At 38.5% G+C, this 15700-nt stretch overlaps 1 protein-coding gene across 2 annotated transcripts in view; it reads right to left on the bottom strand.

Moving 5' to 3' along the window:
* The window catches only part of itsn2b (intersectin 2b), a 35156-nt gene extending 20536 nt beyond the window's left edge, over positions 1-14620 (bottom strand). Inside the window, exons 1-17 of one of the 2 annotated variants that reach the window (XM_088334805.1) lie at positions 14527-14620; positions 14358-14455; positions 7682-7760; positions 6578-6670; positions 6403-6466; positions 6175-6332; positions 5905-6057; positions 5233-5278; positions 4949-5085; positions 4079-4142; positions 2870-3007; positions 2731-2801; positions 2367-2629; positions 2088-2237; positions 1855-1995; positions 1695-1782; positions 1255-1394 (exon numbers count right to left, since the gene is read on the bottom strand). In XM_088334805.1, the coding sequence (XP_088190931.1) occupies positions 1255-1394; positions 1695-1782; positions 1855-1995; positions 2088-2237; positions 2367-2629; positions 2731-2801; positions 2870-3007; positions 4079-4142; positions 4949-5085; positions 5233-5278; positions 5905-6057; positions 6175-6332; positions 6403-6466; positions 6578-6670; positions 7682-7688 (1713 nt within the window). In that variant the 5' untranslated portion in view covers positions 7689-7760; positions 14358-14455; positions 14527-14620. The remainder of the gene's footprint in view (positions 1-1254; positions 1395-1694; positions 1783-1854; positions 1996-2087; positions 2238-2366; positions 2630-2730; positions 2802-2869; positions 3008-4078; positions 4143-4948; positions 5086-5232; positions 5279-5904; positions 6058-6174; positions 6333-6402; positions 6467-6577; positions 6671-7681; positions 7761-14357; positions 14456-14526) is intronic. The other variant, XM_088334803.1, reaches the window with a different exon arrangement.
* Between the last annotated feature and the right edge of the window lie 1080 nt (positions 14621-15700).

Genomic DNA, 15700 nt, shown 5'->3' with positions numbered 1-15700 from the left:
ACATTGACTAGTCCTAGGTCCAAATTCTCAGTTTGAAAAAAATGGGAGAGTATCATCACTGGTGCTATGACATATAACATCATGTAGGTAATTGATATGAAGTTGTTGTTTGACAGTTTCTTGTACAGACCAACACTTTTGGAGTCCTTGAGAATCATAGTTGATGGCACTATTGCTCAGAATTTTCCAAGTGTCCACACCAAGGTCGTGCATTAGATTTATGAGGCTTTTAAATTTACTAAATGGATCATCTTCCTCTGCCATCCACTTAACTACTTTTAGCAGTGAAAGCATGGCCAAGTCTTCTTTTGTATGACATATCTGTTCATACTTGCCTCTCTCTTCCTGCAGCAACGGAATTTCCATAGATAATTTGTGATTTTCATTGTTGTTGTGCCGATCCTATGTGCTTTTCTGAAAGTCCGTATTGCGAAATGATTTATGCAATCCAGTTTTTTTGTCACGCTGGGTACACGCATCACAAAACATGTAGCCTCCATTATCATCCTCCTCATAGCGTAACCAGGAATATAATTGAGTCAATTTTGGCAGAAAAGTCCTTTTCTTGCTAAGAGTTTTCTTTTGTTTATTTTCTTTCGTCAAATCGTTCGCTTCAAAACACGTCTTTTCCTTGCCTTCGCGGTCTTCTGAAAAATTTCTCCGCCGTTTTTTCGTGCCGGAATTATTGCCGTTGTTACCACTTTCTGTGTTATGTTTCAAGTTATTACCAATACTGAAGAAATTAACAATTTTTTGTTGATTTGCACCTAATACCAACTGTTTTTTCGGAGGCATACTTCCTTTCACTTGACAACCGCCACAACAATGACGTCACCTCGAAGCAACAAGATCTCGTTTGCCTAGATCGGCGCAAGACCAAAACAACAATGGCGGATGGCGGATCTGCCTAAAAAAAAGTTTGGAGTGCCGTAAATCTTTGTTAAAAAAAAAAAGTTATCGGGTAATGACAATTTGGTGTCAAAAACGTTGCGTCCAGGGGACGCACGTTGATCTGACACAATGCGTCCCCAGCAAAAATGATGCGTTTAGGACGCAGAGACGCGGGCAAACGAGAACACTGATCACCCCATCTGCTTATCTGCAGGTGCGTAAATAAATGCCCCAAACTAACGCCCTAGAGCCCCTGAGGCACAAGATGAGGACGGTTAAAAAAAGTGTCATGTAGTGTGACCCATACACACAGTCACAGTGAGTAAGCATTTTGTTTGATTGCAGCGAGTTGCTGGATTCTACCTGCATGGTTTTGTTATACCGGTCCAGCTCTTCCAGTTTAGCAGCAGTTTCTTTCTCGAGAGCCTCCATTTGTTCCTTCAGTTTTGTACAAGTGCTGCGCTTCTGAGTAACGTTGAGCTTCAGGTTGGAGATGGTCGACACTAGAAGCAATGGATTAGACACCCTAATCAGCTGTTTTTTTAAGAGGGCATTAAGAAGTAACTTGTAAAAAAATGTTTTTTCCATCACAATACTAAAATAGTAAAAAAAAAAATCTTCTTAGAATAATGTAATGTCATAAATAATTATGGCAAATTGCATTTTACATTTTTATTATTGCATCTTTAATTACCAAAGCTGTGCTGAATTTAGGTTTCTGAGACATATTAAGTTTTATTTTGCCATGAAAATAGTACTGTTAACAGTACAGCTTGTTGATAAGTTGATCTTTCAACACTAACCAGACAGGTTATTTACAGCCATGCATTGGAGTGTGTCCGTCAGCCTCTTTTGTTCTGGAGTCAACTGGGATAATTTCCTCTGAAATTCCTGTCAAGAAATAGCAGAAGATGTTTTGATTAATAAACTAAAGAAAAAGGTTAAGACATAAACACTACAAACCTCAATTTGTTTTTGGAGGTTTCTAATGTCCTGCTGGCGAGCCTTTTTTCTCTGATTGATAAGGTCCAAATCAGTTTTGGGATGCTTGCTCTTGTTTTGAATGTCATGAAGACGGTCAGAAATCTGACGCTGTTTGTTACCCTTAGGTTAAGACACAAAGCATGACCTCACACCACAACCAAGGTTGGCAATACTTTGCAATTGATACGTCATAGTAGTTCTTTAGCACTAACCACAGCTTCCAACTCCATCTCAAGACTCCTCTTCTTAACTTTGAGATGGACAACGTCATCTTGCTCCTGCTTCCTCTTTATTTGAAGCTCTTCTCGTCTCCTCCTTTCCCATTCCTCCTTTCTTTGCCGCTCAAGCTCACGCTGTGCAGCCTGTAGTAAATCCACCAAAGAATACTGGACATTGACACAACAGTAAGAACCGTTCACAGGGAAAATATATGCTCGAAAACACTGTCAGTATGTAAAACGTTGATTGAGAAAGATGCAACACAACCTTACCTCTTTCCTTTCAATTTCTCTCAAGCGTTCTTCTTCTTTCTGCCTTTCTAACTCTCTCTGGCGCTTTAGCCGTCTCTCTTCCTCCTTCCGCCTCCTCTCTTCAGCTTCAAGAGCGTCCTTCTCCCACCGTTCTTTCTCCTCTCGTGCCTTTTGAGCTTGCCTTTCTTGCTCCTTTTTTTCAGCTTCCAGCAATGCCAATCGTCTCTTCTCGAGCTCTGCATTACCATGCTCCATGTTGGCTTTGAATTTGTCCTCAAATGATACTTAAATGGGATGAATAAAAAAATTATTGCGTTAAATTAAATTCTAAACAAAAATTAGGTCATTAAAATTCAGATGAAAGTAGGAGAAAGGAAACTCTTGCCTCTTGCTGTCTGTGAGGTTTCAACATCAAGGTTATCATAGAGCATACTAGTGGATCCATTCGTAGGGCCCCTGGGAAAAAAAGATAATATGAAAAAACGTCATGGGTTAATATAGCGATGTGCAACTTCTCCACCCACTTATACGAAGGTGGCACCAGGTCAGTTGGAAGGGTTTGCGGCAGTTGTTGCCCACTCTTGGCCACATCGACCAGATGCATAGCCAGAATAAACTCCTCGGCGGAGAGTTTGCCATCCTTGTCAACATCTGCTAAATTCCTGTAGAATAGTTATATTGTATAAGTGTACTGCATTTACATGTGTGTGTATACCCATTACATGTACAGAAACATGTTTACACAGAAATGTATTCATTCGGTCAGAATAAAAGCCATATACAGTATTTCACCAAAGTGAGTACGCCCTTCACATTTCTGCAGAGATTTTATTCTAAGGTCTTAATAAAACATTACTTAAGAAACATTGCTTTGACACAATGAAATGGAATATGTAAACGAGTGCCATGGCTTGCTGGAAAGATATCCTCTGGTTTGATTACACAAAGATTAATTTACTTGGCTCAGATAGTGTGAAGCATGTGTGGCGGCAACTAGTTGAGGAGTACAATCACGTTTGTGTCGTGCCTTAAGTCCAGCATTGAGTTGAGATTGTCATGGTTTGGCGCAGCATGAGTGCAACTGGAATTAGTTGCATTTCATTAAGGGATACACAAACTCAAATATGTACTGTGAAAAACTGGAGTAGCCTGACAATGACCCAAAATACACGTATAAAATGAGCACGGCTCTTCTAAAAGGGCTAAGGGTAAAGGGAATTGACTGGCCAAACATGTCTCCAGATAAAAATAGAACATCTTTGGGGCATCCCCAAGCGGAAGGTGGTGAAGCACAAGATCTTGAATATCCCCCAGCTCAGTCATGTTGCCATGGAGAAGTGGAAGAGAATTTCAGGGGCAATTTGTGAGGCTCTGATGAAATCCATGGCCAGGAGGATTAAAGTGGTTCAGCAAAATCATTGTGGCCACACGAAATATTGAACTTTAGGAACTTTTATTTAAGAGTGTACTCACTTTTGTTACCAAGATTTTGTTTCTAATGACTATATTTGAGTTTTTTGAGGGTGAAAATAAATTTACACTGCTATATAAGCTTTACACAGACTACCTTTCATTGTGTGAAGGCGCTGTTTCTTCAGTGTTGTTCAAGTAAATATTTTGAAGAAATCTCTGCAGAAATGTCAGGGGTGTACTCAATTTAATGACATACTGCATGAAATTACTTTATTTAGCATTGACACCTGTTAATTATAGACAAGTATTCATGTACTCACCAGATGGATGCCAGTTGAGTCTGACTGAGCATTGTGGTTGCCATGGCACCCCTCACCTGCTGACCTTTATACAAAGAGTAAGTTTTTTTTTAATCTCTCCGTAAACCTCTGTCAATAATGTTATTTCCTCTTTTAGTTTTCCTCTTTTTGTGAGGAACCCAAAAATGATTATTTTGTATTCCTAACTGAGTGGAAAATACCTTCCCCAAAAGAGAAGTAGGTCTTTTTTTAATCATAAATCAGCAGTTTGTCAATGTTATAGATGTTAGCCATTTTGGGAAGTTTTGTTTGTTTCTGTTTCCTTGTGTATAAAGTTTGCCTTATAAATAACTTATCTTGCCAAGGAAAATGGTTGTTAATGATGAGAGCTGAAGTTCTGCAACGTAAACTTTATGAAGAAAAACTAAACAAACAAAAAATATATATATATATATAAAATAAACCTATGTAGATTCTAACGATCTAATTTAAACTCTCACATGTACAAAAACTGGTAGGCAGCAGTCTACAATAAATCTCAAAGACGACATGTAACTTGCTTTGTAAGGACACATTCTAAAACACAGTAATGATTAAAAGCATGAAAGTCATGCTCGAGTGGGTGTAGAGACATTGTTCACTACATTACGAGAATTTAAAAAAACGAGTCCAACCAGTATGTCATTCACACATACACACATGCCTAGTAAGCCAAAGCTTGACGCAATTGAAACGTAGAAGGAGGGGAAAGGAGGGTAAGGAGAATTTATTAAATCAGCAGTTGTTCATGAGCATCCACGCCTGCATGCCAAACATAGTTGGATTTTATATGACCAGAGCAAACTAAGGCTCAGGCGCACACACTCAAATTTGCACATGCACACGCAGTACCAGTGAGGTATCCAGTCATCTGCTTGTCCAAGATATTGAACTGCTGCCTATATTTGAGTCTGGAGGCATGTGGCACGGACCAGTCCACAAGGCCTCCAGGCATTTGGGCTGTCACAGAGGAGTTTGGCAAAGTGGCCCTGCAGAGGATAAACAATTCAGAAATAAAAGCTAAAAAGGATAAATAATAAATGAATAAATAAAGTATAAGTTTTTCATAGGAAGAGGCGGATAAAGTGTCGTGTATTGCGCCGAGTATTGGGAATGTTAGTGTGTTTGTACACTACCTGGATGAAAGTGAAGAACCATAGGAAGAAGCAGATAACGGAAGACCTGAAAATTCGTCAGCATACAGTAGGATGGATGAATGTTTGTGTCAAATCGTAAATGGAAAACAACAATAAGATCACTCCCACAGTTTTTTTCCTGTGCTAAATAGGGGATAACCTGTTGTCCCTGAAGAATGTTTTATGGAAAACAAAATCTCTTCGATCAAGCAACAGTTTTTGCTTAATGAACTCCATTTCTTGCAGGATTCATTGTAGCACACATTTTTTTCTGTACGGCTAAAAAAATAGAGCTGAACAATATATACAAATATTTTATGCTATTATCTGACTTGGAGCAATCAAATGCAAAGTTAAAAGTACTTTACTATAGAGCATTAATAACACAAAATAAATATATAAAACGACTTATACATAAAGAAAATGTAAGGTTTTACAGATAATAGACTAAGAATTTTGTAACCTGCATATATATATATATATATATATATATATATATATATATATATATATAGATATAGATAGATAGATTATTAGATAAGAAAAGTGTTACATATTACGTATAAGCTATATCACAATATTCACCATTCATATTGACCTTAAGACATGTGTTTTCCATCACAAAACATATGTATTTTTTAAAAAAAATTGTTAAATAAAAGTAGTATGTACCAGTGGCCAAGGTGCCAGTAGCCATTGGCTTGAGAAGTCCCATGTTGAGCCCTGTCATTGGTGCAAAGGGAGTGTGCCCTGGTGTTGTCATAGATACAGGTGTTAACATTGAAAAGTTGTTGCCAGACATAAGGGACATGTTAGGCATCATCCCTGAAGTACAAACAAATTGCAAATTAATACTGAGTTGGTAGACAACATGCATGAGAATAATTTGAGTTCCGTATTCTTATGTTACTATGTCTGTGGCAAAAAAGAACAAAACAGTACCATAGGCAAGATTGGGAGCAGGCACAGGAGGCTGCTTCATGATGACTGGCAGAGCAGAGGGAAGTGGCGTTCCCTGGAGTTTGAGTTTTACAAGCTTCATTGCTATGGAGAATTCCAACCTGTCCATCTTCCCATCCTTGTTCATGTCAGCAAGAGACCTGAGGTTGAACAAAAAACTATCAACCCAAGGTTTTAAAGGAATTTGTTTCTCCACAAATCTGCTTTTACCATATCTCAGCCAGAACTGAAGAAGGCAGCCCTGATTGAAGGAAGAACTTCCTTGCTTGCTCACCTGCAGAAACAAAGAGGCAGATCAGTTATTGAATATCAAGACAAACTACCTTTAAAAAAGGAATTAATACTGGTAGCAGATAAATTACAGTCATCTTAGTACTGCATATACCTGAAACATAACCCATTGAAGGGGCGAGGGTGTCAAACTGCTGGTCATGCTTGTTCCTCTCTTCTGGAGTCACAGCCCACACATTTACACCACCTGTATTACATAAATATTTATGAAGTTAAGTGTGGCAATATTCAGCGAGAAAAAAAAATCCCCATTAGAAAAAATGACACACATTTCCCTTAATCTCCTGGATAATTCATTGGTTAGAGACATTTCCTTTATTTATTATGCTAGCTAAATAATCTGGACAGTTTTTCCCCAATTCGTGTAAACATAATTACTGGGTGACGTAGTATTTTTTGCGCACTATAGGCTAATTACCCCAAAACTTAGGCATTCAAATGAATCAAACTGTAGCTCATATCCAGGGAAACATAATCTTCATTTTAAAAAAGTAAAAAAGTATATGGCACCAAAAGAGGAAACCAAGCAAACTAAAGACACAAAACTATCGCTGAACTGGGTGTTAAATTAAGGATGTACAGTACAAAGAAAAAAAACACGGGCCTACTTTGCATGTTTCATCCACAACTGTGACCTAGTAAACAATGAGGAAACATAATGAAGCAAAACGAAAGTAAGATAAACAACAGTGAATGTAATATGGTTTAAACATAATATATATTTAAGGGGGCAGCACGGCGGCACATTGGTTAGCGCGTGTGCGGCACAGTTCTAAGGTTTTGGGAACCTCCTGTGTGGGTTCAAATCCAGCTACCGGACTTCCTGTGCGGAGTTTGTATGTTCTCCCCGTAGATGCGTGGGTTTTCTCCGGGCACTCCGGTTTTCCTCCCACATTCCAAACACATGCATTTCAGGTGGCCAGTCCAAATTGTCCCTAGGTGTGAATGAGCGAGTTGTCTGTCCCTGTGTGCCCTGCGATCGGCTGGCCACCAGTTCAGGGTGTCCCCTGCCCACTGCTTGCTGGGATGGGCTCCAGTACCCCCGCAACCCTACTGAGGATAAGCGGTGCAGCCAATGAGATGAGATATATTTAAGGTTCACTTACACACAAAATAGTTTTTGCTGTCTATATCAAAGAGGCATATTTAAATATAAATAAATGCACACATAACTGACATTCATGGCGACTCATCTTACTGTTCATATTTGCAGTTTTTTGGAGCTGGGTAAAGGGGGTGAATTTCCGGTAGAGTCCTCAGCTACTATTTGCAGCCATCTGTAAAACACACATCTGAATCTCAGTCGGCACGGCTGCAAGGAGGAAAGTACTACACAACAGCTGTGGCGCTAATGAAATAGGCAGGAAGCAAGAGGGAGATATTCGGTCTGTCTGCAGAGTTTAACAGTGCTTCACCTGTTTGCCTCTGCCTTGGCGACTCGGGCCAACTCCAACACCTTTTGAAGTGCACTGGGATAGGCTCACAAACTCTTCATAGTCACTCTATATTTGTACTGAATAGACAGCGCATCACAATCCACTAAAAAGACTGAGGTATGGTATGGTAAAGTTAATGCAGGACTGTCTACCATCTGTCACTCTCCTCCCTTCTCTTTGACTTTGCTTGTGGGCCAGTTTCTCTCCTTTAGTCTCAGTTACATGTTTTCTTCTTTTAGTTTCCAATTTGTTATCTGTCTAGAGCAGGGGTCGGGAACCTATGGCTCACGAGCCATATATGGCTCTTTCTACGAGTATCTGTGGCTCAGAGACAGATTTGATTGCATGCAAAATTTCTCCATCTTGTCCAAAACTTGATTTGTCTATCCTATTATGTTACACGCAAAGCCAAACCGAAACTTACTGACAACTGATTACTTCGCAGTATATATATGGCACGTTTTTCACTACAATTTACAGTCAAGGTGTCACACAAAAAATGGGGGAAAAAAAACTCGTTTTAGCTGTACAACGCTAAAGAATCCTTTATATAAAAGTTCACTATGTAATCTGTGTTCAGTGTTCAGATACCTTATGATGAATCCACAGAACTGTAAATACGCCAAAACACCGGAAGAGAACTTTGTCATTTGATTGGGTGAGTGGGAGGGATGGGTGGAGCTATGCAAAAAGTACAAGCACTCCTTCCCATCTCTCGCCAAAGGTAAGCACATAAGGCTACCTATTCTCAGAATGTTGTGAGGTTTTTACAAAATAAATGCTTGCATCTGGTTTTGAAACCAATATGTATGATAAAAAAGGGTCAAAAGGAGTGTAACCAATCATGAGTCATTGCAAGAAAGAGACAAGTTTAAAGTGGTATGTTTGTTGATTTTGGGACAGGGGCTCTGGCATTATTCTCTTTTCATAATTTTTCTCAAATCATCAAAAAGAAATGTGCTGAAGACTAAGCTTTTGTCTGGGGCGCGGGTTTAGCAATTTAGTAAATTTGTCTCATAATTTATGGTGTGGCTCTTTCCCAAAATAAAATTAATATTTTTTGCTTTTATGGCTCTTTGAGTCAAAAAGGTTCCCGACCCCTGGTCTAGAATATGCTCATGTCAACCATATGGTACCAACATACTTATCCAGTCATTTATATTTCACTGATAACACACTGTAACTCATAAGGCACACCCAATATAATAAATAACAAAAAATATTGCATTGATTAGTACATATATAAATGCTGATGCAGTAGTAAAAATCAATCAAGGCGTAACTTCAGAAAAAGGGTAAGTGAAAATTGATTGTTTTCTGCTCTCTGAGCAACTATGATATAATTTTTCCTCGACATGCAAGTGGTAATCTAACGTACCATGAGACGGAAAAATATAAAAAGCTCTTTTGGCCGGATTTGGTCTTCTACAAATGCAATACAGTAACAGAATACAGCATTCAAAATACAGCAAAAATATTTCAGGAATTATAGCTTCATGACCAACAAAACTAAACAGAAAAGTCATTCAAAAGTCATTTACTTAATTAGGCAAAATAAAATTCCATCAACAGCTGTAGCCTGTAATCATACCTAAATTTATTTTTCTTTTGTCACTAGTGAGAAAATAACAAATGCAAAGCCAGTAGCAATGAGGGAGCAAATGGATTACACAGTGATATTTTCTCAGCAATGCACCAGAGACAACAAGGTAGGCTGAGCAGGAGAGTGCGTGAGTGCACAAAGCCCAGTATGATGGCGCACAGAACAATCTCGGAGTTAACCTCAAACAAAAGCTTTGTTGATGGTGCATCCGTTTTTGCATAAATAAAACGCTTGATGACATCAGCATTTTGGTACCGTATTTTCCGCACTATATGGCGTATCGGGTTATAGGGCGCACCCCGAAAAAATAGTTTTTGGTCCTATTTTTGACATACATAAGACGCACCGGATTATAAGGCACTACAATGGGAACGTCGACAAAACAGTCAGATAGTTCAGTCAAACTTATTACGCCCTTAAAATTCCGAAAGCTTGCAAAGACGCAAATACGTGTCGAGAACACGTGCGGATGCGGTGTCCATACGATGTCACTCAAATGCATCGTTCCATCATTCGGAAGGTTAAAGTCTTGGGATTCAAGGAATGCCAACCATTCCTTAGTATCTATTTTCTTATTCGCTCGCAACTTTACTGTGCATATGACAATAAACACTTGGAATTGAGTTTAATTTAAAAATAGACACTCCATTCCATCCATTATCTGCACCGCTTATCACAGAAACATCAAGTTCAGTCTGAAACAATATACAGGGACAATATAAAACCCGGAGTAGCTCACCGAAGTCGTTGTGTTCATAATAATGTGCAGCCAATGTCCTCTTATATCCGTGAGGGTATAAGATAACATATTTACAAATACAGAATAGAAAAAAATGCTTTCTCTATGCCGTCAGCGACGTGCTATACACATTCATCTTTTTCGGCCAATTGCAGGCTTTGTTTCGCCGTTTAAGCCAATGCCAACCTGTAAATGATAAAAAGGATCCGCCCCTTGACCTCTGAATAACTTTAGACAATAGTGATCGATTCAACTGATGATTGACACATCTTTTTCGGCCAATTGCAGGCTTTGTTTTGCCGTTCAAGCCAATGCCAGCCTGTAAATGATAAAAAGGATCCGCCCCTTGACCTCCGAATAACTTTAGCCAATAGTGATCGATTAAAATGATGATTGACACATTGGTTAGCCAATGAAACGCCGGTAAATAAATCCTAGCATACACCGCGTACTACTTGGCGTTCGGGGGAAAATCTAGTCGGCGGCTGCAAGTTAGATGGAAAACTTTGCAATTTTAAAATTGATCCATAAATAAGGCGCACTTATTATAATAATAATAATAATAATAATTTCCTTGTATTGTCATTCTGTGTAACAATGCACACAGAACGAAATGTCGATTGCACCTGACCCGTTGTAGCGAGCCGATGCAGCCGCAGCCAACAGAGGGCGCCGCCGACCACTTTGTAAGTCTTAGGAATGACTCGGCCGGGGCGCGAACCACCGACCTCCCAGTCTCAAAGCGGGCGCCTTACCATCTAGGCTATTATAAGGCGCATGGTCAGCTTTTGAAAAAAATAAAGGCTTTTAGGTGCGCCTTATAGTGTGGAAAATACGGTAATTATCCCCCAAAAAATCTGACAGATAAAGCTAACACATTCACAGAATACTGCAGTCTGTCATAGCACTTATGGCTCATCTGTGCTAGCCAAACTTGGCTTGAGGTACTTTTCAAAAGGTCATGCCTGTCTCACTCGTTATGTACTAAACACTGGACTGTTGGGTAAATACCTAGCCTAGCACTGCTTATGTGCGGCAATAGCAGTAAGGGAAGCTAGGGATGTTATTTCAATCAGTGCATTGGAAAATGATGATAATAAACAGTGCAGACGGTTACATTTATAAGCAGCTCACACTGAGCTAGACAGAATTGAGAGACAGCCTCAAATCATTTTTGGATCGATTCCTTGTTCCATGTGGTTGACCTCCTTTCCACATGGCTGACTTTTGAATACAGTGTGAGCTCTACTTAAAATTTTCAGTGGGTGAGAGGTGTCTGATAAAAAAAGAGCGAGATGAAAATAGAGCATGCACATGAACACAAGTCAATGCCTTGTTCCATCACGGTACCTTAGCATGCTCTTGTATGATGGAAACTTAAGTGAGAAAAGAGGTGTGACTAGGGGGTCCTATTTGGAGTTTTAAAAATTTGAGTAAGAGGATATTTGTTATTCTGCATCTAATGGGGTTTAGCGACCTATCTATTTTGACTACTCGCGTAATTGAAAGGTTTTCAAGGACATTTGACACAGGAAGGAGAACTGCCTGCCAGTTAAATAGAACTGTACGCGAAAACAATAACTGATTTTATCGTGCACCCTGAGCAACTCGCTGTACATTACTTCTGGTCAATGACTCCATTTAGTGTGAAAAGTTCATAATGCAAAGTTTTGATTGATTGATTGATGTCTGACTTACAGTCTCGAAAACCACCCATTCACCATAATGCTGTTCAGCAATACCAAGTTTAAGTGAAACATAGACTTAGATGAAAGACATGACCTTAAATCAACTGATATTTTTTTTTCCTGTAACAGCGAGAGTGCCAGGGTTCAGTAAAGTGGATGAGTGGGCATAAAAGCTACAACTTGCGATTGAAACACACACCCTTTTAATAGTATGTTATTAAACCACGTGGCATTAGATAAACGCATATTACGATACAAAACGCTAAATTGAAAAATTTGCAAGGGAATTTTGAGGCATTTTATAAAATGCTGAATTATTGCTGCGAGGCGGAATACAGCAATTTTTTCACATCTGAAATTGGTTTATTTGCATTGTCCTGATTTGTACACATGAGGATCTTTGACAAGAGTGGGGAAATCTCCGACTTGTATTTTATGCATTTTGGGGGCGGCAGTGGCTCAGGAGGTAGAGCACTCATCTTGGGATCAAGAGATCGCAGTTCGAATCCCGGCTTCTACGTGTCACATGTGGAAGTGTCCTTGGGTAGGACACTGAACCCCTAATACCCCCAATAAGCAGGTTACCACCTTACATGGCTGCACGGCCGCTATTGGGAAATGTGAAGCACACTGTAAAGCGCTTTGGCAAGTCTTGACTTGAAAAGCGCTATATAAATGCAGATCATTTCATTTCATTTTATATGCGGCGTATGCGCATTTAAAGGCACAGCAGTCATTAAGGTAATGTTAATGCATGTACATACTTCATTTTCTCCAGAAGTAGCAGCAGAAATTAAAGTGTTCCAAAAATAAAACTCTTAAATTAGGCAGTGTTACTGTTGATAGTTTTGCGAGACAACCCCTAACAAAAAATGTCACAGAATGATATACCAAAAAACAATGTGTGAATATACTCCCAAAAGGTTGATTATCAGACAGTATAGGATTGTTTCTGCATCCATATAATGAATCTTAGGCTGTATGAAAGGTCTGTTGTCACTCTTGTAATTTTAAACTGATCCTTTAAGGGACCATCATTGTGCCATTATTGTGTCTTTTTTGGAAAATATCCAGGACAATCGTCACACTGTGAGATTATCAAATGTACACAAATACAGTGTTGAGCAACAGCTTTACAAAACAGTGATTATAAAAGTACTAATTGGACCATTCTTTGTAAGTTTGTAACTTTAGTGAATGGTGGAGAAAAGAAAAATCAACTAAGTCAACATCAAATAGATGTGCTCAACATATTTAAAAACGTGCATATGCAATACAGTTGATTTTTATAGCATGTGTACATTTGCTCATTGCATAATGACACAATAGCTTACAATTTAGAATGGGAGAGTATCAATTCCAGATTTATGTGTTAATACCTGCCTTATTTAAAGTATTTGGTATTAAATGTCTTGCCTTCTAGTAGCCATTTAACAATTAAGAATCTGAAAATAAAGTAATGGTAAATTTGCTTCCTCAAAATTTCATTAAATAAGAAAGTTGAGTTGGTATTTGAATGTAATATAATCTATACAACATAGAGAAGTGAATGGTACAAATGTAAACATTTATATGTGTCTCTTTTCAGTCTTTACGTGTTCATCTTACATTCCTTACATTGTTATCAATGGCAATAAAGATTATTTTATTCTATTGTTATCAACAGTGACTATCGATAATGTTCTTTTCTATTCTATTATATTATATTGGTGTCAACCTAAACTAAAGATCTGGATATAGGTGTTGGTCTGAAAATTGTTGGTATCTTACGTGTCAAATTTTAATTTATAATTCTGCTTCAGCCTACTCCCTTTGGGCACAGGATCTTGTATTATGCGATTGTGTTGTACGGCTGTGCGTGAGCATTTTGTGTTTTGTCTTAAATGATTATTGGTTTAGTGTTTATCAGGGTGTCCATAAAAAAGCCACAAAAAAACATTTCTACTTTTTGTTGGTCACACTGGAGGAACTTTGGAGATCCAAGTATTAGTAAACGTTTTAAATATTAAATGCTTTGGAAAACCTATGACTACCAACAGCCAAAAATGACCTGTTACCCCCTTTCCAAGCTACACATTCTCATATCTCCACTGTGTGTGCAACCCGTTCAACTAGTTTTAATTACTGCTCTTGTAAATCTCCATTTACTGATACGTACGTGCCGTATAGTTAGTATGATTCTAAGAAGCTCTTTTATAAAAGTTATCTTACAAATGTTTGATTGAAAGTAGGACTTTGGCATCCATCCCAATAATGTCCCCTTGGCATATCATAATTACATTTGTTGCTGTTTCTTTCTTTGCAAAAAAACGTTCTATTTAATTTGTGAGAGCAATGAAACACGGAAGTTTTCTTGAAAGCAAATTTGCAATATGTAAAAGGGGAAAAAACACTATTTATAAACTTACCCTCGCTTGCCTTTTCTCACACGGGTGAAAAAGATACCCTTACGAGTTTTGAGAGTCAAACGTCAATACATCATGCTCGATGAGGTGCCTCCCTTACTCTAAGACGGGAAACAAAAATGAGAAAGGATCGTTGGAAGTTTTTGGCTTATCTGCTACTTGTCGGGCGGACCTGTTGCTGACAGCTTGCTCGATATGTCACACTCCTTACGTTAGCAACATGGCTGACGACCACTGCCTGCCTGCCTGTTGTTACAGAGTGTGACTGCTTCGCGGCGCTGTTAACAAAACTACCAGTAGGGCGTCACTAGAGATGGAAGGAGGAACACATAATACAGGTACAGTATACAGGTACTGTACTTAGGAATCTCCCTCTTGTATTGAATAAAACATATCGGATTTTTTGTATATTTGTTTATCTTACTTATTAATTTCCTTTTTTATTTACTTTTATCCATTGACCATTTCTCTGTAATCGCGCAGCACTTTCAGTTTTCTCTGAGAATTGTTAACTTTCTGTTGTTGTTTGATTGTTTCATGCCAATTTGGTTTGTGGTGATGCTATATTCAATTTTCAGAAAAACGCAACTGACCATAAAATATTGGTTTGGCTTTGGAAGCAGTGTACTGTTAAGGTTTAATGCAATTAAATATAACTAGGACCAAACATTAATTTAATTAAAGGCTAAATATATGTTTTTCATCAATTTAGAGTAAATTTATAAATAGTTTTAAACGCACAATGATCATCGGAAAATAATTTGTTCGTAAACATATTTAATGTGACAGATTGGGGAAGCGTGGTGCGGTGTGATAAAGATAGACGGATAGAGAGACTGATACAGATAAAAAAGATGTATTATAGACAGCTATAGAGAGGTAGGTAAGAGACAGGGATAGAGAAACATGGATAGAGACATGGATACAGGAACATGGAGACAGATACAGTACTTGGAGACAGAGACACGGAGACAGATACATGATTTCATTTCCTGTGGCATTTATAATACAAGTATAAATATCTGACCACGTATACGTTTTAATGGTTTTTGATCACTTCAAATAGTGCACGGCGTATTAAAAATTTTGTATGGGACTTTTTTAAACTGCTTTTTTTCTTTTCTTTTTTTCTTTAGGCTGATCTCGCCTTTACCATTTCGGCTCCAATCCCGACTCTCTCGGTCACTAGTAGCAGACGACAATGTAGTTGTACATTTTTAATGTTGTGGTATTCTACATAATCTGTTATAATGGAAAGAGATGTCCCATTGTGTTTTTAAGGTTCGTAATCACTTAATGGGCCTGGAGAGGGATGGGCACCACCAGTCTATACTTTCCCAAGACAC

Source organism: Urocampus carinirostris, chromosome 4 (assembly GCF_059441175.1).
Source record: "Urocampus carinirostris isolate Australia breed hairy pipefish chromosome 4, RoL_Ucar_1.0, whole genome shotgun sequence".
NCBI lineage: Eukaryota > Metazoa > Chordata > Actinopteri > Syngnathiformes > Syngnathidae > Urocampus > Urocampus carinirostris.
Note: the sequence above shows the minus strand (reverse complement) of the source record. Positions and strands in the feature narration are given on the sequence as shown.